Genomic DNA, 22,593 nt, shown 5'->3' on the forward strand with positions numbered 1-22,593 from the left:
TACACAACAATAAATGAAGCAAATCGCGACAGGACAGTCGACAGCGGATAATTACTTTCTTAAAAAAATATAGTTTTTTATACCCATTGTGAAAAAAAGTAGTGATTTTCAACCGCTGTTCCATTCACTAGTGAAACTCATTAATATCTTGCGGAACACCTGACGGTCTTTTACGGAGCATCACTGGTGTTCCGTGGAACACCGGTTGAAAATCACTGCCCTAAGGGAACGCTGACCAAAGTTTGACAACCGCTGCTATTGATATTAACACCGGTGTCTACCTGGCAGCAAAAGTTAAGGTTTTATTAAGCTAATTTGCCCAATTCGGTGAATTAATAGCTTAGACATGATAACAAACACAATGATTATGGATCAATAGATATGTAGGAAACACGTTGGTTGATAGGATTGGCTGGTGATACTGTGCTGACGTATGAGACCGATTCTAACTTGGATCCGTTTCCTGGAACAAAATTGTTTCTTAAGGTCGCAATGTATTTTAAACTAACCATAAAGTCGAAAATTTGCCACAGTAAATTTCGAACTCACTGATTTATCACCTAAAAACCCGGCAAGCTCATTTTGGCACTAAATGTGTCTCTTAAAAATATGATTTCCTAAATCTTGCAAATGTTATAATTCATAATGGTCCCGAAGTAACAAATCTTTATGTTGCACAAATTGTATTTATTTGGCAACTGCCCTGTCCCATCAATATTACCTGCTATGTATTCGTATTCATGTTGCTGATTTCCTGGTAAAGGTACTTCGTACGTTTTCACAGTTTCTCGCTTTTGTCCAACTATTACCTGTTGGTCGTGTCTCTGAAGGTCAAATCCTATTTTCCTACAAAAACAGCAAGATAATTGGCATCCTTGCACAATCTATAGGGTGTTAGTTGTTTTTTAAAGTAAGATTTAGATACGGTTCATGGTCGCAAAAAATCGCCTAAACATTTAAAATTTTGCAACTAATAGTTTTTTAATAGCTTTACAACTTATTGTCTAAATTGTACGTAAAAGTTAGAAAGTTATTTTTTTTGCTTACTGCTGAAATGATGTCTTACTTACTTTTTCTTGTTATCCAGATAACACTTTCCAATGAACATATTAATAACATATTAACACGACAACAGACAAGCCCGCGATGACAGCGATGCAGTAATGTGACTTTAAATCTGCGTGTACAAAAACATTTAAACTGAAATCTGCATCAATAAAATTAAGCAGTATTTCTGATCTGATAAATGTATATGTTTCTAACATCTGTAACTGGTCATTTATACAGTATTTAAAATTTCGCCAATGAATTTTTGCATCCATGTTTTACTGGTCTAAAACACGAAACCCGACTTAAATGTTAGCTTCAGAATCCAATCCGTATTTTTTATGACGTTGTAATATCAAACTTGACTTTTTCCGCGACGACAGTGGATCACCAAAAGATCGGCCCCATCAGGTTCGTTTTTGTGTGCACTGTCAGAATCCAAAGCAATTGTATATTGTTTCACAGAGTTGTACGTCGGCCTGGGTTCGGGCTTAGGTTTCTTAAAAAAGCGGTTCTGACTGTACACTCTGTGTCAGTAACAAATTTGACTAAACTTATTACGTAGCCAGTTGTTGGAGCTTACTTAATGTTAAACAGCCCTAAAACGCCTTGTTTAAGATCAATTGTTCATTGTGCTTGTTATGTTGGTCTTTCCTGAGACTGCAATGCATTGGCCTGTCAATCGAACTTTCGGGCCTAAACGGGCATTTTAAAAACGATTCGGTTCAGGCCGGGTTCAGGCTTCAATTTTAGGCCCGTTTACAACTCTGATGTTGCACTGGAGGTTATAATGGGTAGCGTTATATGGCGTTCGATACATGCAGACCAAATATCAACTTTCTATTGCCCTTCTTTCAATGTTTTTTGTCATTGGTTTTAGACCCTAGCATGTCGTTGTTTTATTATGTTTTACTCCAAGCTTTTACAGAAACTGATGATGCCAGTAGGCGAAATATAAGCTATAATGTTTAGTTTTTATCGAGTGATTCTGTACCTATAATATAATTCGTTTGAAGGCGTTTATTCTGCTCTTTAAAATGTAGCCTGGTAGGCCTAGTCTTTTGAACATAGTTTACCTTGGGGTCACAGTTTTCGTTGCAAAGCATGGCATGGCAATGAATGTAGAAATCTGCGGCTTCTCCCAATTTAAACACTTGGAACATAAATACCGTTCTCTTCCCAATGCCGTTTTCTGTTATTTCGTGTCGAAAGTGAATTGATCTCGACGGACACCTAAAACAGAAACATGACAATCCAACTTAACTAATGCCTGCTATTTACCTTGGAAGATAATTTTGGAAAATAGGCGACAATTGAGTAAAAGCTGAGCCAATTGGCGATATTCACAAAGAAATAAGGCCTACCTAAACACAAACAATCAATGTGACCCAGAATAACCTATAGTAAACCTTAGTTAAACCGGATTCGGATATTCCGGGTCTTGTCCCGAATCTGACAAAACATGAGGTACATTTGATTTGTAATGTGGTAAGGCTTTAACTTATCGACATCGGTTAATCCAGGTTTTCGACTAATCCGGACAATATTTTGGTCCAAACGGGTCCGGATTACCCAAGGTTTACTCTACTCCATAATCACCATTGATGAACATGAATTGAAACAATTTCTAACACGTTTTATTTAGAAATCACCTGTCTTTTATGATATCCACTGTGTCAAAATCCTTTCCCACAGTGAAATGGGGAGAGACGTAGCAATCCAATAAAGTCAGGTTGAACTCGCTATACTCTGTTAGCTCGACCGTGACGAATAACTCCTGACCAATCATGTACGTAAGAGGCAAATCAAGTGCTGACGTCATGATCCCGTTTTGGTTGGGCGCTTCAGCTCCCAAAGTCATTTCAACGCCTAGGGTTCCGTTTGTGGTATTAAATGGTTGAGGCTGGCAGCAACTAAAAAGTGAAAGTATATTTCAATATATTTTTACAATAGGCTACAGTTGAACGAGAATTTTCGTATTAACAAATGATAATCGCCTATAAGAATGAGTCTTGAATTGACATGCAAGTTTTCAATTTTGCTGAAATTTGTCTTTATACTTTAAGCTCATCGCCACTTTATACCCATTACCTTGCATGACAAATTTGTAAATAATTATGGCTCTGTATTTAAAAACCTCTCCACCCTTCTGTTTAAAGACATATTTGCATTCAAATGCACAATTTTCACTTATAAAAAACAGCAAAAACAAAATCGTTTTTGTTTCCAAAACCTAAGAATGAAACTCTTTATGGAATGCCAAACAGGTAGATTATAAAATCATATGTAGGTTTAAATCAATTATTCATCGTTTGCAATCGACTTACATTGGTTTCAAGAGGGTCTTCATGATAAATTCAATCGGGTATAAACAACTGACGTTCACCAATTTAACCGGGTAACCGTAGAAATCCGCGACCGTCTTCTCAAACCAAACCTGGTTGGTGACGAGTACCTTCCACTCTGGGGATTCCCCCACGATACGCGTCATCGTGTCGCAGTTTGTGAATGGCGTGGGAAGAATAAGGCTGTGGGGTGAACCATTAGTTAGGGTTTTATGTGTAGTTTTGAACTGTGAACTGCGTGGAGAAACTTAGAACTTAGGCGGACATTGTTTTAACCAGCTGCTCTAAAACTGTTATTGCCGTAAAGATGGTGATTTAATAATGATAAAAAAACAGCCTAACCATTTGAACATTTTATTGGTACAGTTTGCTATTGACCAAGGTTACTTGTAATCAGCTAAGCCACAATCATTTTATAAATAGGCTTGTACTGGTACCAAGCACTTGTAAATTACGCTCCTCTCCTATAATGCTTTTCCCCCTCTGTTGAGGTATTAACAAAAGCTTTGCAATTATTTTCATCCGGCTGATATTGACTGGAAACATACAGAGCGCTCGTGATGTCATCCACAGTGACGTCATGTTTTAAAGCGTATAACGTCACCAACCAAGTACGCAGGGTTATACGAATTGCGTCATTATCGCATTGTACCTCCAAAGCATCTGTAAAACATTAAATTGACAGTTCTTAAATATTGTCTACATTTGAAGGGGAATTATAAAGGCTTACTCCATGTGCATTTTTCTTTACTTTCCTTGCACATGTATCTGCTTGTTTCAAGTTTATTGGCAAGCTCACACGTACAATTGTTTTCACACGGGTTCATGATGCATGGGTCGTATGGTTGCTCTGCTTCGAACGCACTGGATACTTTCATGAAAACGTGAAGAAATGTTTTTAGTGACAATTTATTAGTGTTGCTACGAGATAGAATTGCGTATCTACTACTCTTTTATTTAACTTTCAAGAGATATTTATAGTAAAATAAGTCTGTGTCCCAACTAATTATTAAACGTGTTGAACAATAGCTTGTCTAACCTGTTGTTCCAGCCATGGTCATTGCAAGCCACACACAGAAAGACAACCTGGAAAAACCCAAACATTGTAGCATATATTCTGTCTATGTTCGTACAACACAGAAATCACCAACCTCATTTTACTGAACGAAGGCATGACTTTCATTTTTTTGTCATTAACTTCAGGCTTGATGCACTGCAAAAATAGTTAGAAACTAACTGTCTTGTTAAACCACCCAACACCCAATGTTGAATGTGTAAATAGTTAAACAACAGATACTTCTAATATCAATAAAACTGTTTTGTTACTCTTTAGCTAATTTCTCATAAGATTTGCACGTAATGTTTTAGAAAGCAATTAGGTTCAAAAACATTTTTCGAAATAAGCAAGTTGGCCAACAGTTTTGCAATATAAGACTAAATGGGAAACCTAACCTACACAAAGCCACTGCTACTTTAGTGTGAAACTTGCCTAATTCTAGTGTAGCCGGATTACGCCTATAAGTTCTAGAAAACCCACGGGGTTGCTGCAATTGACGTTTCTGCCTTCGGTGGTAAACAGGCTGTAATCTAAGATGTCCGGAACATTTTAACCGACAGGCGTAATTGTTGTCGTTTTGCGAAACTTTGCACGATTTGGGTTTTGCCAAGCTACTTTGTCAAGCACTTTGCGGTTGTAACTACACGAAAAGGAAAAATTTTGATTTAAACTTGCAGTTGCCATACTTTTTGTTCGATGACGACCAATATCGAATTCGTATGTCTTGCAGTAATTTGAATATCTGCATGAAGATTTCGTGTGTCAAATATCATCTTTGTCAGCGATACACACCGGTTTAGACTTGAGGCCACATAGTCACGGAATTTTGGGATTGTTTGTGTGATTTGATCTGAATTCAGTACTATGTATAACTTTAGTCAAGTGAAACGTAGATATTACTCGACTATTGGTAACGTAAGTCCACTGAAAGCTATAGTTAACATGTTTAAACACGACTGGAGTCGTCTGTGCATATAACGTCACTGTGATATTAAAATACATTAAACATTTTGTCATAACCCAAAACAATCAGTCAACGAAGGTGTAATCCACCCACTGTATACAGACGTAAATCATCACAATACCTCCTCGCCATAGTGTTGTGTCACTAAAATCGTAAAATTCGAAAGTTATCACGTTACAAATTTTGTTTTGTGATGTGTGTTGCCTGTCATTAGGTGGAGCTAAACATTTCCTGCTGTGCCTAATTTGACTTTGGAATTCTTAATGGTTTAATAAACTTCTACGTCTGAAGAGATTTTACTGATATTCTGAGCAAGAAGATCAAAGCCAGTTTTAAGTATGGTTCATGATTTTATTATTGTACAAGACACTTTAGCTCCCTGCGTAGATTGGAAACAAATGATTTCCCTATAGTTAATTGTATTAGATCAAATATTTTACTGATATGTTTACTGAATTCAGGCAATTGTGTATTTACTCTTAAAGAATTTTATCTTGAAAATCGCTTATGGTTTTATGGTAAAATGTCTCACATACGACTTTGCGATAGTTGGTATTTTTCTTGAAAAGTACGTTAATCTGGTGTTGCATTCAGGACATTATATACAAACTATGAAACACATAAAAAACAACATAAGTGTTATTCACACTCTCTACACCAAAATACTTGGATCAGTTTAGTAAAAACTGATGGAGCACTTGTTTTTGTAATTCTTCTCTTCTTAAGTTTAATGGTGAAAATAACGGCCCAAATTAACGTAAAAAGCGAGATGCTTTATATTATTCAAATATTTCGGCAAATGCTCTGACACCATCAATGATATGAAGGCCACATCAGTTACACACATTTATATACATTTGAGTCTTATTTCTATTTTCGTACTACGCTGTACATCGCTTCATTTTCGTCCACTTGAACAACTTCAGAATCAACGACAATCTCATCATTAGAATGATTCTTGTTGACCACAGCGTACATGGGAGCTTCAAACGGTTTTATGATTTCGTATTCGTCTGTGGCATCATTTTCTTTATCTTCAAAATCCTTAATTATTGAGCTTGGGTTATTGGCTACAGCGTACATTGCAGTTGCGTTTGTGTGCGCAAGGCATTCATATTCATGACTGTCCTGTGTATTTTGATTAGTTGAAGCAGTTATTGTGTTGGTTTTATCGACATTATCTTCCTTTGGATTCATGGTGGTGTATTCGGAGTCTACTGTATCATTCTGTTTATTATCTGCCAAGTTCATAGCGGTTTGCTTTTCTATCATTTTAGGGATATGTGTTACGAAAGCAATGTTCTTTTCTAGCTGTCCATTCTTATTGCTCCTTCCAACAGTTACATTGTCTTGTTTATGCCCGTTTTTAAAATCCAGCTTATCGTAACTGCTATCTTCATCATTGGTTTCGTTTACTTTCATGCTGTTTTTCTCGGCATGCACTGTTGCATAAACTTGAGTTTCATTTGAGCTGGAAATTGCAGCATGTTCGTGAAGGTTTGTTTCAAGCTCAGTTATTTTACTTTCTTCCCCTGCCTCCATTTTCACACATTTTTCTTCCGTCATCTCAACCGCTGTGTCGTCCAATGACAAGTAACTGGCGCGGACAATGGCTGTGTTATTGTCTACAGGCGCTGATGCATTGAAATGTTTCCTATTAATGTTGCTTTCATCTGTGAAGAACAGAAATGGAAAACAAAAAAAGTTAATCAGTTAAATCTTTGACTATCTGGCGACTGGGTTGTAGTAAGCTATTGTCGGTGTAAGTTACACAAACCAATCAAAGCGCGGTAACTGTTGCTTTTATGTTTATTATAACTTACCAATTTCTTCATATTCGTTAACCTTGAACTTGTTATTTGTTTCACTTCTGCCGTATAAAGTCGTAAAACATAGGTAAAAGTTTTAACATTGACTTTATTTTTACAAATCACATGTTTCAAACGTGTACCTTTTACTCTTTCGGCAGAGAATACACATAATGGTCATCAAGGTTGCACCAAATACACAACCACCGGCAGCACCAATCACCACAAACATCAACTGGTTGCCGGGTATATTATCTAAAAATATTAAACGCATGCTGGCAGATTTTAGAACCAAGTTTATGAAAAGACTATATTCCGAAAAACTTTTTGGCGCATGTTTAAAACCTGCAACAACTTAACTTGCTGGTCATAAAACGCATTGTAAATAGTCTTTTTAATTAATTGTCAACAACTCATAACTTACGTTTGGCGATTGGTGTAAAAGTTTGTGATGCTTCGGTCATTGGAACTTCTGTAGAAAGTAAAGTTGTGTTGCGAGTTAAAGTTTTGTGCATATTGTTATTCTTCTCTCTTATGGGTTTGTTTTGTATGCGGTACGTCACCAATGTGGGAAATCGTTACGCCACCCAACTACTTCACGCCGTGTCAAAAATAGAAACTAAGAAGCTTCTGGTTTCAATTTCTACACTAGTATTGACAACGGACAATCCCAAATTTTTACAAACAACAGATTTTTAATGTACACATTAGGCTAAATCATAATTTACTTTAGGTATATAAATATATTTCAAGTGACACCAAACAAGTTATTTATCAAATGTACAGGCATATTACTACCTGACGTTTCTTGAGAAGTCGCCCTGGTGGGGATTATTGAGGTTTCTGAACGTAAAATTGATATGTGAAACTCAATGTAAAAATATTTTTGTCGTAGTTTTACGAAGTGTTTGAGTGAAACTACTGGTATGGTAAAAAAGGGCAAAAGTCATACACGCCTGTTGGAATTTAGTGATATTTACCCAATGATGTTGGCATGTTGCTTGTTGTTTCCGCTATAGTACTTGGTGTTGTTGCTTGTTTTGGACTTGTGGTCTGTTTTAGAGTGGTTGTGGAATTCCACGCTAAGTTTTTCAAAGCACAGTCAGACAAGTAGCCTACCTTATATAATTTTTTAACCATATTGCATTGAGCAGATGGCGTTGAGATTATTATGATAAAATTCGATTTCATATGAAAACAATTAATGTTTGACTGCTTTCGTTTTAACATAGAGATTTACCTGGCGACGGTTTAATGCTTGTTTCCGCCAAAGTGCTAGATGCTGTACTTGACATTGTTGTGATGCTTGGTTTTAAACTTGTAGTCCGGGTTGTAGTGGTGGTAGGAATACAAGCTGCGTTTTAACAAAGACATTTCTTTGAACATATACCTTAAAGTTTTTTGGAGGTGAAAAGTTCTGGAGGTGAACACTTGTAGAATCAAGATACGTTTTTTTACGCCTAAACGCCTAAAATCAGGGTACATTTTTTGTAAATTTTTTTTTCTGCAAGGAATGTCGTCTCGCTTGTACTCACATTCACAATTTCTATTCACCTGTGCCACATTTTTGGCAAATATATCTTGAGTTGTATAAACAAGGTACATCATACCACTTGTATGATGGTTCGAGTTCATATCTCCAACCCATTATTACACAATTCTCATTTCTATACTGGTTGTTTGGTTCACCACTTTTCCACTGTCCCATAACACTTGTCCCATCCGTCCACTGGAAGCTGTTTGTGTTTTCGATGCGCTTTGCACCAATAAACAGAGAATATGGAGCCTCTGGAAAAACACAATGTGTAAACTAACATTCTGTTTGTCATAGTGTTTTTTTAAAATAGCCCGGAAAAGTTTTTTTAATGAAATGTTATTTGAATATACAGACAGTGGCCCGCATAGCCATAAAACTAGCTTGTTAAAATGACAATTTGTCACACACAAATATTTATGACATTTTCAAATGCTTTATGCATAAATATAACAATTTATTTATTGCTCACTTACCTGTCAAATTTCCCATCATTTTTACTAAAAAGTTTTGAATCGCTTTGGTTTTAACGTTTGCTACAACAGCGTTTCGTTCAGCACATCCAGCTTCAGCTAGCTCATATTTGCTGACATACGGCGAGTAAACGATAAGATATTTGTATCCATTGAACGAATGCCAGGTTTGCGCGTTGACAAGTTGCGCAAATATTGCTATGACAACTATTATGTGTTCCATTTTTTAGTGCAACAAACTCTAAACACATTTAATTGCTGTTGAGAGCATATTGTTTGTTAAATTTAAATTAAATTTAACTTAAGTAAGTTAATTATGCTCTGATGGGACTTTTTTGAACTGAAATATTGTAGCTGGTAAAACTAAAACTAACTGAGTTGAACTAACATGTAGACTTCCAATTCACTTACTCAATTAAGGTACCAATGACGTGTGAAAATACTGAAAACAAATCACATTACTATCTCTTGTGTTAAGAATGAAACAATTAACGCATAAGAATAATTCATCCTCCCACATTAACCAATACACGTAGGTGGAACTCATTCATCACAACAACACAACTACAATGTTGTGATATACATAGATTTGGAAGAGGGAAGTACGCAAACGTTTCATATATTAGGCATACTAGAGTTCCGGAATTTTAAGACGATCCTAAGCTACGCTGTTTTGGTTGATTTGACCAATTGCATTAATAAACGGCAATAGTTTAACTCCTGAAAAAAAAAAACAATATACTTTCATTGCCCCACTCCCTGTCAGTTTTTTTTATTCTGTCTTCATTTTTGTTTTAGCTTTTTATACTTCTGTGATCAGGGATTCGAACAGTTTCATATGGGTTCAGGTTTAATTCGGGTTCACTTTGTTTTGTTTTTAGGGTTCAGGTTTTTTTTCCGGTTCATGCAAATCACAGGTCCAAACGGGTTTGACTTTTTTTTAAATCACCTTTCTATTAATTTTGATTCTAAACATCATCACATTGCCCTTGTCAAACTCCAAAATAATTTTGACTTCGGGTTCACCTTCAAATTCGTTTTTTTGACACGGTCTATAGCTGTTAACACGCATATACTCTTCAGTGCGCTGTTCTAAAAAACTCCGGTTCAACTTCGGTTCGGGTGTTTAGGAAATCGTAATTGGCGGTTCGGGTTCGGTTCAGGTTTATTGAAATAAACCGCTCAAACCGGTTGCGGGTTCGGGTTCGGTTACTCCGCCCGTCCACAGTAATCAGAACATGTAGGTAGAAGAATTCATCACAACAACACAGCCACGATTCTGATTGTTGCTTCTTGAAAATGCATATTATTGGTGTGATGTACACACATTTGAATGAAAGGGTATAAGCAAACTTGTTGCATATTAGGCATAAAAGTGTTCTGGACGTTTGACTTTGACTTTGAATAAGCTTTTTTGGTTGTTTTGACAAATCGCACAAACAGTAAATAAACCGATAAACAACAATAGTTTAAACTTCCAAAATACAATGTGTCTTTATTAACTCATTGTCTGACTGTTTTATAACCATATTAATTTACAATGATACTATGTTTTATCTAGAAGTATTATAAATAATATACGCAATATTTAGTTAACGAACTAGATCAGTCAATTTTTCAGTCAAGAGTATAAGGGAACACCCCATCAAGGCAAAATATAATTTCCTTTACCCAAAGTGACGGATTCCAGTTTTCACAGAGTTTCATCGTTTTTTGGTTTTACTGTATTATTAACTGAGTTTATTTTAAATCACGTGCTTTAACTGATCATCAACGACATGGAACGACGCATTGTTTCATCAAAACTAAAGCAAATGGTTTGTTTACGTGAACAGCGTCCAAGTGTATGGATTTCTAATGAAACAGCAAAATAAGAAAATCCTTAGGAATTCGATACGAAACTTTCTTCATTAAATCAAATTTGCCACGAAAATTTCATTGACAAGTTGTCCCACTTAGTAAGACTGAATCAAAAACAAACATACTTCACTATTTACACAATCTTACCAGTAATACTAAATCTGCCACTTATCGAAAACATTGCTTGCTTTCAATATGTTTGCAATGTTGACAGAGGCGTTGTTAAGATAATTATCCATAATAATCAGAAATTATAATTTCTGCACTCTAGTTTTCATATGCATTTGTAAATTTGATGTCTTCTGTTGTTGCATACATTTCAGGTTCAGCAGCTATGTCGTTATGGGGTTGACTTGGTTTGGTGATGTTCTTAATGTTAGTGTAGCTGTGGCTTGTCACCTTTAGAATGCTAATGTTGTCGTAAGCGGCTTCTTCTCGCAGGTTTTCCTTTACTGTGTTTTCATATGTGACTGCTTCCTTAGAATTGCAAACTGCATGCCGGTTAAGGCTGGTTTAATCTTTAAACAAAGCAACAGTAGAATATGTTGCACAGTTACAAAATACATTTAAATCTTCTGGATGTAGAGTTTGTGCTAAAAAATGGAAACTTGTCAAAAAATAGCTGTAATTTTAAAGAGGTTACCTATTTCTGCATATACACGGTCTTGTTGTTTTGTCTTCCTTTTCGATCTGTCAAAAAATAAATAAATAAACTAAGCCCCGGGGCGCTCTATATACCAACCCGACCCACATAGCCTACCTTATGCAGTATATATAAATTATCGCAACTCCTGTGGTAACAATGACATGTCCACCGATAGATGACAGTATAACAACAAGCAACGAATTGGAGGTGCCTGTTTAACACAGTAGGACTGTCATTGTTTCTAGTCAAAGCACATATTTTGACACACTGTAGCATTTAATAAATTGCATTTATTTATTTTTTAATTTGATCTTTGTTTGAGCGTAGCATAGAATATATTATCTTGTATGGTGGGATTTTCCATTATAATAGAAAATCTCGTCGTGTTACCACTTTGGTTTGATCAATTGTTTGAGTGGTAGTAGGCGTCATAGCTAAACATACGATTTTAATTGAAAAATAAAACTTATTCTGGGTATTATCTTGATAAATATCAAGAGCAGTATACTAAAACTCGTGTAAGGTCTATAGTTGGGTATTGTTTTAGCACAAACAAGTAGAAACAGGTGGTTGTACATGATTTTTATGAAACGTTTTGGCAATTATCATGTGAAAACACTATAAGCTAGTTTCCATGGTATTTTCTTACTAAGTTGCCGTGGTATTTCTTACTTTTATATCCTACGAGTTTTTTATGTCATGAATGAAGTTATCAAGATCGAAAATCGTTACGTCATTACCATTCAAGCTAACTGAAAACTCGTATATTCGGGCTGTGATTAAAAATGAAAAGGAGCAATCATAGAATCAAGTAGTCTCTTTACCATTTACGTTTAGAATAGCGAAAAAAATGTTGATGCCTATTTACTTTAATTGCAAGTAGCTACTAAACTTAAGTTTCAGATTGATATTTACCCAATACTGGCATAGTACTTGTTTCCAATTTACCACTTGATAAGGTAGTCGACGTTGTTGCCGTGCTTGGATTTAAGCTTGTAGTTCTTGTTGTCGTGAGAATGCATGCTGCGTTTTAAAAACAATGTTTATAAGTTACACAAGCTTTATTTTGTTGACAAGGATTAATTGAATAGTTAGATGGACGGGAATCAATTGTTTAATCTTTGCTCATTACAAGATACTCAAAATTTGTGGGCTTTTAGAAGTGAACATAATTATAATTGCAATGCAATTCGGCTATATACAGAAAACATACAAAATTTGTTTAAAAATTGTAAACCCTTAACTAATGTAACTTCTTACATTTTACGTAAACACTGTTGGCCCGATTTTCCTAAAACCAAGGCCCATAACTCCAACTGGATCCGAATTACAGCTCTGACCTGTGCCACATCTTTGACAAATGTATCTTGCGCTGTATGAACAAGGTACATCACGCCACTTGTATGATAGGTCAAGTTCATATATCCAACTCATTATTACGCAGTTCTCAATTCCGCCACCGTCGTTGGGTTCACCAACACGCCACTGTCCAACATCAACACTTGTTCCATCTGTCCATTTGAAGTTGTTTGTGTTCCCGCGCCTTGCACCAATAAGCAGAGAATATGGAAAGTCTCGAAAATAATAAACCGTTAAACACCAGCTTACTAAAAATATTTATTACTTTTTCGGCAAAAATCTGTGTTGTTTTATGCTGATTCAAAACCAAGACGACAAAATAAGAAATAGTCAGACGCATACCAGTAAAGATAGCAATCTTTTGCACCAATAAGTTTTAACACGGTTCCAAATGAAACTTTTACAAACATAACAATCAGTAATTCAAATCAATTTATTCATACATACCTGTCAAATTTCCAATCGTTTTCACCGAAAATGTTTGAATCGATGTGGTTTTAACATTGGCAACTGTAGCATTTTCTGCAGCACATCCAGCTTTAGCTTCGTCATACGTTTTGCATATGGTTTGTAAACAACAAGATATTCATATCCGTTGAACGAATGCCAGGTTTGTCCGTTGACAAGTTGCGCAAATATTGCTATGACAACTATTACAAGTTTCATTTTCTAGTGCAACAAACTTTACAATTATTACTGCCCAGTTAAGAACATATAGTTGGGTATATTTATGTAAGTAAGTTATTTATGCTCTGATGTTATTTTTTTAAAACTAAATTATTGTAACTGGTAAAACTAAAACTTACTGACTTGAACTGACACGTAGGCCTACAATTCACTTAAAAACATACCAATTAACTTATGAAAAAATAAAAACAAATTACATTATTATCTCTTGTGTTAAGAATGAATCAATCAACGCATGAGAATATTTAATCTGCCCACATTAACCAATACACGTAGGAGGCATCGTTCATCACAACAACACAACCACAATGTGGTGATATACATAGATTTTCCAAGAGGAAAACATGCAAACATGTGGCATAATGGGGTTCTGCTATTTTGAAAGATCCCTAGCTACGCTATTTTGGTTGATGAAATCATTTTTATTCTATCTTCAATTTTGTTTTAGCTTTTTAGTCTTCCGTCATCAGTGGGTCGAACCGCTTGTATATAGGTTCAGGTTCGGTTTGGGTTTACTTTGCTTTGTTTCTAGAGGTTCAGATTTGTTCCGGCTCGGCCAAATTACCCGGGCGGAGCCAGTTTGCGTTTTTTTTAACTGGTTCGAATCCCTTTTCCTTTAGTTTTTATTTCTGCACATCTTCTATATGGCCCTTAAATTGTGACCGTGCACTGCAGGTCACCTTCAAATTCGTTTTTGTTTACACGCCCTGAAGCTGCTAACGCACGAATATTCTTCAGTGCGCTGTTCTGAAAAACTCGTTTGCAGGCTGTATTTTTTAATGGTTCGGTTCCGGTTCGGCTCCAACGCCAAACAAAATATGGGGTTCCGCTCATGTTTTTAGGAAATCGTGATTTACGATTGGTTCTGTTCAAGTTTAAGGAAATAAACCGCTCAAAACCTGTTCGCAGGTTCGGGTATAGTTCTGGCTCGACTTTCTGTCTGTGATTTTATTACTGTTTACGCGCTGTCTATCATTGTCACAAACACTGTGGTTTAAGTTATTGCGATGAATATTATTAACTGAATTCGACTTAAATCACGTGTTGTCAACATAAAGCAGGTTTGTTATAGTCCGAAAAATACAGAAAATTGTGTAATCAGACCATTGAAGGCAATACATCAAAATGATAAATAAACGCTTTAAATAAGAAATATGGACTATTTAAAATATATATAACTTACTTAAAAAATCCAAATTTATTGTTAACTCTGTTTTGCATTTTAAATACCTAAAAGCAACTGTATTATAACTTGTATTAATTGTAACGAAATTGAATATCAAATTGCTTACCAGCGAAACAATTTACAAAAATTATCATCCTAATAAACACGAGCGAAACCAAAAATTACAAATCACAAAATCTTTAAACCTGTGCAATATCTAAAATCGAGTCAACCATTGTAATTGATAAGCAATATCGTTTTGTCAACATCAGATCAGAATTGATTTGCACCAAACACCGACGCAACCTTAAGACCCCCAAAACTGTAAGACCATAATGTAACACAATTATTCCATTGTACAGTGGTTCCCATGTTTTTATGCCCTAATGGGCTAGTCCGCATTTTTTAAGCTAAATGTGAAACTGGCCAGTTTATGAAACTGACCTAAGCAAAACAAGACCTGTAATTAACCACTAAAAGTTGATTTATTGCTTGAGGAAGTTTTTCCACAACCACATGCTGGATAAATTTAGATTCACAAAAAGGAAAGATGTACCTAATCAGGCAAATTTGGGTTTAGCCGAAAAAATATATTCGACAGTTTTGCCGAATAAATTCAGCGGAATAATTTATGACGTCACGCGAAGTCATTCGTTTTACATAAAACCATCTATTAAAGTAACACCATTGTTTGCCTAGCAGCCAAAGTTACGGTTTTATGAACCGAATTTAGCCGACTCTGTGTATTAATAGCTTAGACGCGATAACAAACACAACTATTATGGATCAATTGATATGTAGGAAATTCTTTGCTTGATGGGATTGGCTGAAGGTACTGTGCTGACGTAGGAGACCGAGTTTAACTTGGATCCGTTTCCTGAAACAAAGTCACTATGTATTTTAAACTAACCATAAAGTCAAAAATTCGCCATAGTAAGTTTCGAGCACTCTATTTATCACCTAAAAAGCTAACCGAACTTACTTTGGTACCAACTCTGCCTTTGCTAAATATACTTTCGTAAATCTTGCAAATGTTATAATTCACAATGGTCCCAAAGTAAAAAATCTTTATGTTGTACAGATTGTATGTGGCCAATGTAAGCTTTGGTTGTACAAATTTCTAGTTTTTTCTTACAGTTACAAAATTTTTGGTGTATTTTATTTTCTTGGTATGTCAATCATTTCATCCAGTTTGGCTAATTTGCACATTTTCACGTATTTATTTCTTTATTTTTGGTATGACTTGTTTAGCTAACAGTCGAGCACTTTGTTTATTATAATAGTTATTTGGCAACTGCCATATCCCGCCAATTTACCTGCTATATATTCGTATTCATGTTGCTGATTTGCTGGTAGAGGTACTTCGTAATACGTTTTTACAGTTTCTCGCTTTTGACCAACTACTACCTGTTGGTCGTTTCTCTGAGGGTCAACTCCTGATTTCCTACAAAAACAGCAAAAGAATTGGCATCCTTGCGCAATCAAAGGGTTGTTTGTTTTTTAAAAGTAAGATATAGACACCGTGCACGGTCGCAAAATATCGCCTAAACATTTAAAATTTTGCAACTAATAGTTTTTTTATAGCTTAACAACTTATTGTCTAAATTGTACGTAAAAGTAATTGTTAGAAAGTTATTTTTCTTGCTTACTGCTGAAATGATGTCTTACTTACTTTTTCTTGTTATCCAGATAACACTTTCCAACAATCAGAAAACATATTAACACGACAACAGACAAGCCCGCGATGACAGCAATGCAGTAACGTGACTTATCTGCATGTATAAAAATATATTTAACTGGAATCTGCATCAATAAAATTAAGCAGTATTTCTGATCTGATAAATGTAAATGTTTCCAACGTCTGTAACTCGTTAATTATACAGTATTTAAAATTAAACTTCGCCAATGTAGTTTTTAAACATGCAGCTTTACCGCACTAAAACTCGAACCCGACTTAAATGTTAGCTTCAGAATCCAATCCGTAGTTTTCATGAAATATGTAACAAACCAACACATAGCAGAGTGGTTAGTCAGCGCGAAATTCAAGCCGAAGCCCGACCCGAACCTGAATTGTTTCTGACAGACCCGTGTAGGCCCAAAAGTTTGATTGACAGGGCTATAATAAAGAATACATACACAATGGACAATAATAGACAGTGGCTTTAACATCACGTTGGCCAAGTATCTATAATAATTTATGGTAATTACGTCACAATGACGTTGCTCACCTTTGTTGCATTCAGTGACGCTCGATAAATGATTGGTAGTGACGTCATTCACTAAGCTTGTCGTGTATAAGGGTGACCTAGTGGCTGCATTTATGTGTTTTTGGACAAACCGAGCCTGATGCTTGCATATCCATTCAGCCCACCACCCACAATGCGATGTAATACCAACTCTGAAAATGCTCAACAAACAGAAAGCGACGTATTTCAGCATGTTTGCACTGTAGGACAAAAGAGTTGTGTGAAAGTCTTTTCAAAACAAACAACTTGAGTAGAATCTAGCTTGTTCGCCTTGAAAAACAAAACATTTAGGCAAAATTTTATGTGATTATGTTATGTTTTTTTCTTATTTTCCCCAGTCTTTTCCAGTTACGGCACATCATTAAAATACATTTCACTACACAGGTCAAAACCGCGTAAAAATAATCAAATAAATTTATATTTTTATGACGTTCCCACTTCAATACGACAAGTTAAACTGCTTTAATAAACAAATAAGTTCAAAATGAGGTTTTGTCTCATTGTCGACCACATTCGCATTTTGTCATAAAGCCCTGCACTGTTTAAACAAAACTGCTTAAAATTGCAAATAATGCTCTTATGATTACTGACTGAAAATCTGGCTTTGTTCTTTTGATAACTCCATTAGACGAAACACCAAAGCTGAATAAAAAACTTTCCATTCCATGTCCTTCGATTATTTTTATCCAGTCCACCGTCCTTATCATCAGGTTTAAAACTGGAAAGGATGACTCTTACCTTGAATTCATTGACGTTATAAAACACCCGCTTCCTGTGTCAGCGCTGCAAATAGCGTATTCGGGTATTTTCACACTGTTCGAGTTGTGTATGACCGCGTATTCTCTTTTGCTGCTTCTCTGGGCCTTTTGTGACTAATGATAGGAAAGTTGTCTCGAGAAGGGAAAGGGGAATGTGTCCGTTTCTCAAGTCTAGGATAGTTCGTATTACCAATACAGGCATCGCTTACTGTACCATGTACCAGCAAACTGATAAACATGACCCCACATGATAGATACATGCATTTGGGTCCAGCAAACTGATAAATACAATCCCAAATAATACCGTACATGCATTTGGGTCCAGCAAACTGATAGATACAACCCAAATAATACCGTACATGTATTTAGGGCCAGCACACTGATAAATAGAACCCAAATAATACCGTACATGTATTTAGGGCCAGCACACTGATAAATAGAACCCAAATAATACCGTACATGTATTTAGGGCCAGCACACTGATAAATACAACCTAATGAAATAATATGCATGTACTTGGGGCCACAACAACTTACATGGGTGGGTATTATTGTTACAATCACTTCTACAAACAAAATAGTTACAGAATTGCAAGGTGCCAAACTATTAAGCCAGTCTAACATTACCCAATATGTCATCTGGCACAACATATTAGCCTGCCTATGTACTTACGAAGATGTGGCGTAACAGTGTGTGGTGCGTATAATGCGTCACCAGCTCGCCCACGTCTGACACAGAAACGAATTGTTTAAATGAGCCGTTATGTGAAAGCTGGTTGAAATACTGACGGTAGTAGAGTTTATTTCAGATGTATTTCTTGCTCAGTAGATTGATGAGCCTTAAAACCTTGCTTCTAGTTATGGAGATGTTGCAAGTAGTTGAAAAACTAACGGCACTGAAAATCTTCGTTTTTGCACTGTAAAATAAATAAAAAACAAGAGGAAATTTTCCATCCTAAATGCTTAATAGGAAGTTCCGTGATAATTTCTTTGGGAAGTTTTTAATTATTGGTCGTTAGATCCTTAGGCATCTTTGGAGAGTGTATTATGTGGGTGGTTTAATCAAAGATTGCGTACAGGATGTTGATGTAATACCAATACGCAGCGAGAGCTGAACGAATGGAACGTTTATCAACCTGTAACTGAAATTGTTGAAAAAATTGCAGCGAGATAAAAATCTTTTGTTTATGTATCGCGTCGTAAAATGCAGTGTTTATGAATAATTTGCAGTTTTTAATCCATTAGTGAAAGTAAGCTGGAACGCTCCAGGGCGCCGCTCTGCGTTAACATAACAGTTAATTCTCAACACAAGGTTGTCCCAGGATTAAAAAAAACGTCTGCAAAGTTACGTTAGGTGTGAAAAATTAGTGTATTGTAAATTTTACAATCAAAATCTGCAAAGGGGAGAATGAGATAAAAAAGGGTTGATAACCTATAGAATAGCTAAATCATATATGTATATATCATACCCTTAAATGTCTGTGGTCTGTGATTAATCTAAAAACTACATGAATGAATTTTAGTGCTAAAGATTTATGTAACATGTCGAAGTATAATTTTTAGCTTTAAGTACTACAGAAATTTCTAGCAAACAAACAAAGAAGATATTAAAATGAAAGCTCTAGTCTTTTTCTTGGTTGTTATTGAACCTTACCTGACCTCAGCTGACTGGACACGGCATGGACAGTTTTTGTATGACGTGGCTGAAACTGCTGAACATTTAAACTTCACCGATGTTGAAAGTCGATGCAATAATCTCGATTCAACCCTGGCCATCGTCAAGACATATGATGTATACAACTTTCTTCTTACGGAAATTGACAATTTACACTTAACAAGTCAGTTGAAGCGTGAATATGTTTCCTTTGAAATCTCGCACTACTCTTTGAAGCAACAGTGCTTCTGAATTAGAATCAGTCAACCAATAGTGTTAAACGAATATCTATTTCACCTATGTGGGCATCATAAGTCGCTCTTATTCAAATATTTAACATAGGATGCCTACTATACACGGGAACCTGTAAAAGCCACTAAATGCTTGTTTGTGAGGCTGAAAAAGCAAAGCCTGCCTTTCTATTTTTTGTAATTAAACCGTTATTAGCTAACAGCAAGATAGTGTTTATCAAATAACACTAGGCCTAAATATATACACCTTTACTATGCGTATGCAATCATGGAAAACATATTTATTTTGTAGCAGTAGATTATGTTTAAACCAAATTATCACCATAGTTTAGCCAAAACATTTAAAACCCAATTATTTAACGTGCTATTGGCTACATGTATTTTTACGTAGGTGAGCCGTATTCCTTTTTCATCGGCCTCAAACGTAAAATGGACGGAGGTCAGTTCTACTGGTCAGATGGCACTAACACAACTTCAGGGGAGACTTTTTGGGCTTTTGCAGAACCAAACAATTATCCAGCTCCGGAAAATTGCGTCATTATGGGTTGGCCGCACGCAACAGTTCCACCAACCGACTTGGCCGCCCACTACAAATGGTCTGACGTTTCTTGCGCAACAAGATACACGCGTTATATTTGTCAGAAGTTCGTAGGTAAGTTAGTGGGCAGTTCCTACTTGACTGGTGCAATATAACTTGGCCCATCAAAACGCCCACGAAGATGATATATTTTTACTGATTACAACATCGGTTTTCAACCTTTATTGCTGATATATTACTGACCCATAAGTAATTTCTGACATCATTTAAAGCCTTTAAAAATAACACCAGATTAACACCGAACTAAATAATTATTGAAATTACACACTAACACTGCACTAAAATTAGTCCAGCGGGTAACATTTAAAATCCAAATGTCTCCGTGGGCTGTACAACCTTTATTCAGTTTTTTCCGCCGACCGGGAGTAGCAAATCCTGGCTTAGAACACAAAACCTGGAAACTTTTGAAACAAAAACATAAACTTGCTTTTTTGCACATCTGTAATTAATTAAGTGCATTTTGTTTGCGCAGGAAATTTTACCACAGCTGTAATGTCAATGAATGAACCAACAACTGAAACGATGATCACGACAGAAGTGACACCATCCACTCCTCAAGTAACAGATATAACGCAAACAACTGCTAAACAATCTAAACCGATGGTAACGACAGATAAAACGACTGTAGCGACGATGGCGACAGTTGCAGCAACAGAGGTGATAGTAGCGACCGGTGAAGAGACAGAAGCTACCCTTACAACAACAATAGTCATGGTAGAGCGGGATGAAACGACTGAAATGATGGGAACGACCGAAGCAGCAACAAAAACGATGGTAGCGACTCCTGGCGGAACAGATACAATTGTATCGGCCGGTGATACGAATGGAACGATAGCTGCAACTAAAACACATACAGCGACAGAACCAATATGGATTACAACAACATATCAAGCGACAGATATTGAAACGACCAAATTGGGACCGGGTAATGAGGATGGTGAGACAGTTGGCGCAACTGATGTCCCCGAAGTCATAACTTCATCAGAAGTCATAACTCCAACAGCCGCAACAACACTTACCGTATCTGAAACAACTGAGCATGTTGTTTCTTTGCAAAGTACAACAGGTTTATCCACAGGTTTGTGTGTAACTGGCGTTGATAGAAACGATACAAACTTTTTGTCAAAGTTAATATTTTTACGATTTTGACACATTTCAACTCTTAACGTTCTTCTCATCATAGAAATCTCTACATCGCCATCACTAGACGTAACCACAACAGAGAGAAGCAAGTCAATAACACATAATTCATCGAGTAGCACTGGCGTCAAGAACGGTAAGTCAACAACATCCACACGTTGGAATGTAGTATCTTCGGCTGATCTTCAGAACTGTCAAACACTTTCATTTAATTCAATATTTTTCGTGTCTCGACATGCACATAAACTCCATATAACTACCGAGGACCACTGTGAGCAGCATCAGGTTCAAAGATGTAACCCATGACCGGTTTTATGCGCAGCACAGATATATTATTTGTCTGGGCAAACGCGACAGCCCTCTGATTGCACAGAGGACCACTGTGACCGAATGATGAACACGTTATGACCACACTTAAATTTATCGCGGAACAAAAATAACCCTTTGCAAATGTTGAACAATTGCTCAAGTGCGCAGCATAGTGGAAATGATGTACCTGACCGCGGTATTTTTCACAGGTGCCTTAGCTTCGTCGACCACCGATCATCGTAGAACTGTGCTGATTGCATTATTGGCTATATTCTGTTTCATTTTAGTAGCCACTGTGGGATGTTATGTGTTTCTGAAGAAACGACAATATCGCGTCCGTTACAAGTAAGAATTAGAGACAGATGTTCAATAAATAAGATTTGACAAACTTATGAACCTACGAGTTCGAAAATGACAATGTGCTTATTGGTTCTTTGTCGGATGCAAATGATGTGGGTTTTTTGTGGGTTGCAAATAGATTCTAAATTCATAAAATTTTATTGTTGTGGGTTGCAAATTGATTCTAAGTTCATAAAATTTTAATCCTAACCACAAAATCTTGCGTACCTCATCTCACTGAAAATTTGATTTAACTTATATTATATATTTTTTTCTGTTTTCGCAGGGGTATTTACAGTCCACAATCCGACTGCAACCAGCAACAACACGGTAAGTAGAATATTTTTGTGTTAA

The 22,593-nt window shown here is 36.2% G+C and overlaps 1 protein-coding gene across 1 annotated transcript; it reads right to left on the minus strand.

Moving 5' to 3' along the window:
* Window positions 1–365: 365 nt before the first annotated feature.
* On the minus strand, window positions 366–4,596 carry LOC145223688 (uncharacterized). Its single transcript, XM_080090084.1, has 10 exons — window positions 4,544–4,596; window positions 4,432–4,478; window positions 4,123–4,263; window positions 3,848–4,055; window positions 3,375–3,575; window positions 2,700–2,960; window positions 2,124–2,280; window positions 1,071–1,093; window positions 722–846; window positions 366–463 (listed from the first exon to the last, which is right to left on the minus strand). Exons 1-10 carry the CDS (start codon window positions 4,573–4,575, stop codon window positions 366–368), a joined length of 1,293 nt encoding a protein of 430 aa, XP_079946210.1. The 5' UTR covers window positions 4,576–4,596.
* Window positions 4,597–22,593: the final 17,997 nt, after the last annotated feature.

The sequence above is a fragment of the Phallusia mammillata genome, chromosome 4 (assembly GCF_965637545.1).
Source record: "Phallusia mammillata chromosome 4, kaPhaMamm4.hap1.1, whole genome shotgun sequence".
NCBI classification, from domain to species: Eukaryota; Metazoa; Chordata; class Ascidiacea; order Phlebobranchia; family Ascidiidae; genus Phallusia; species Phallusia mammillata.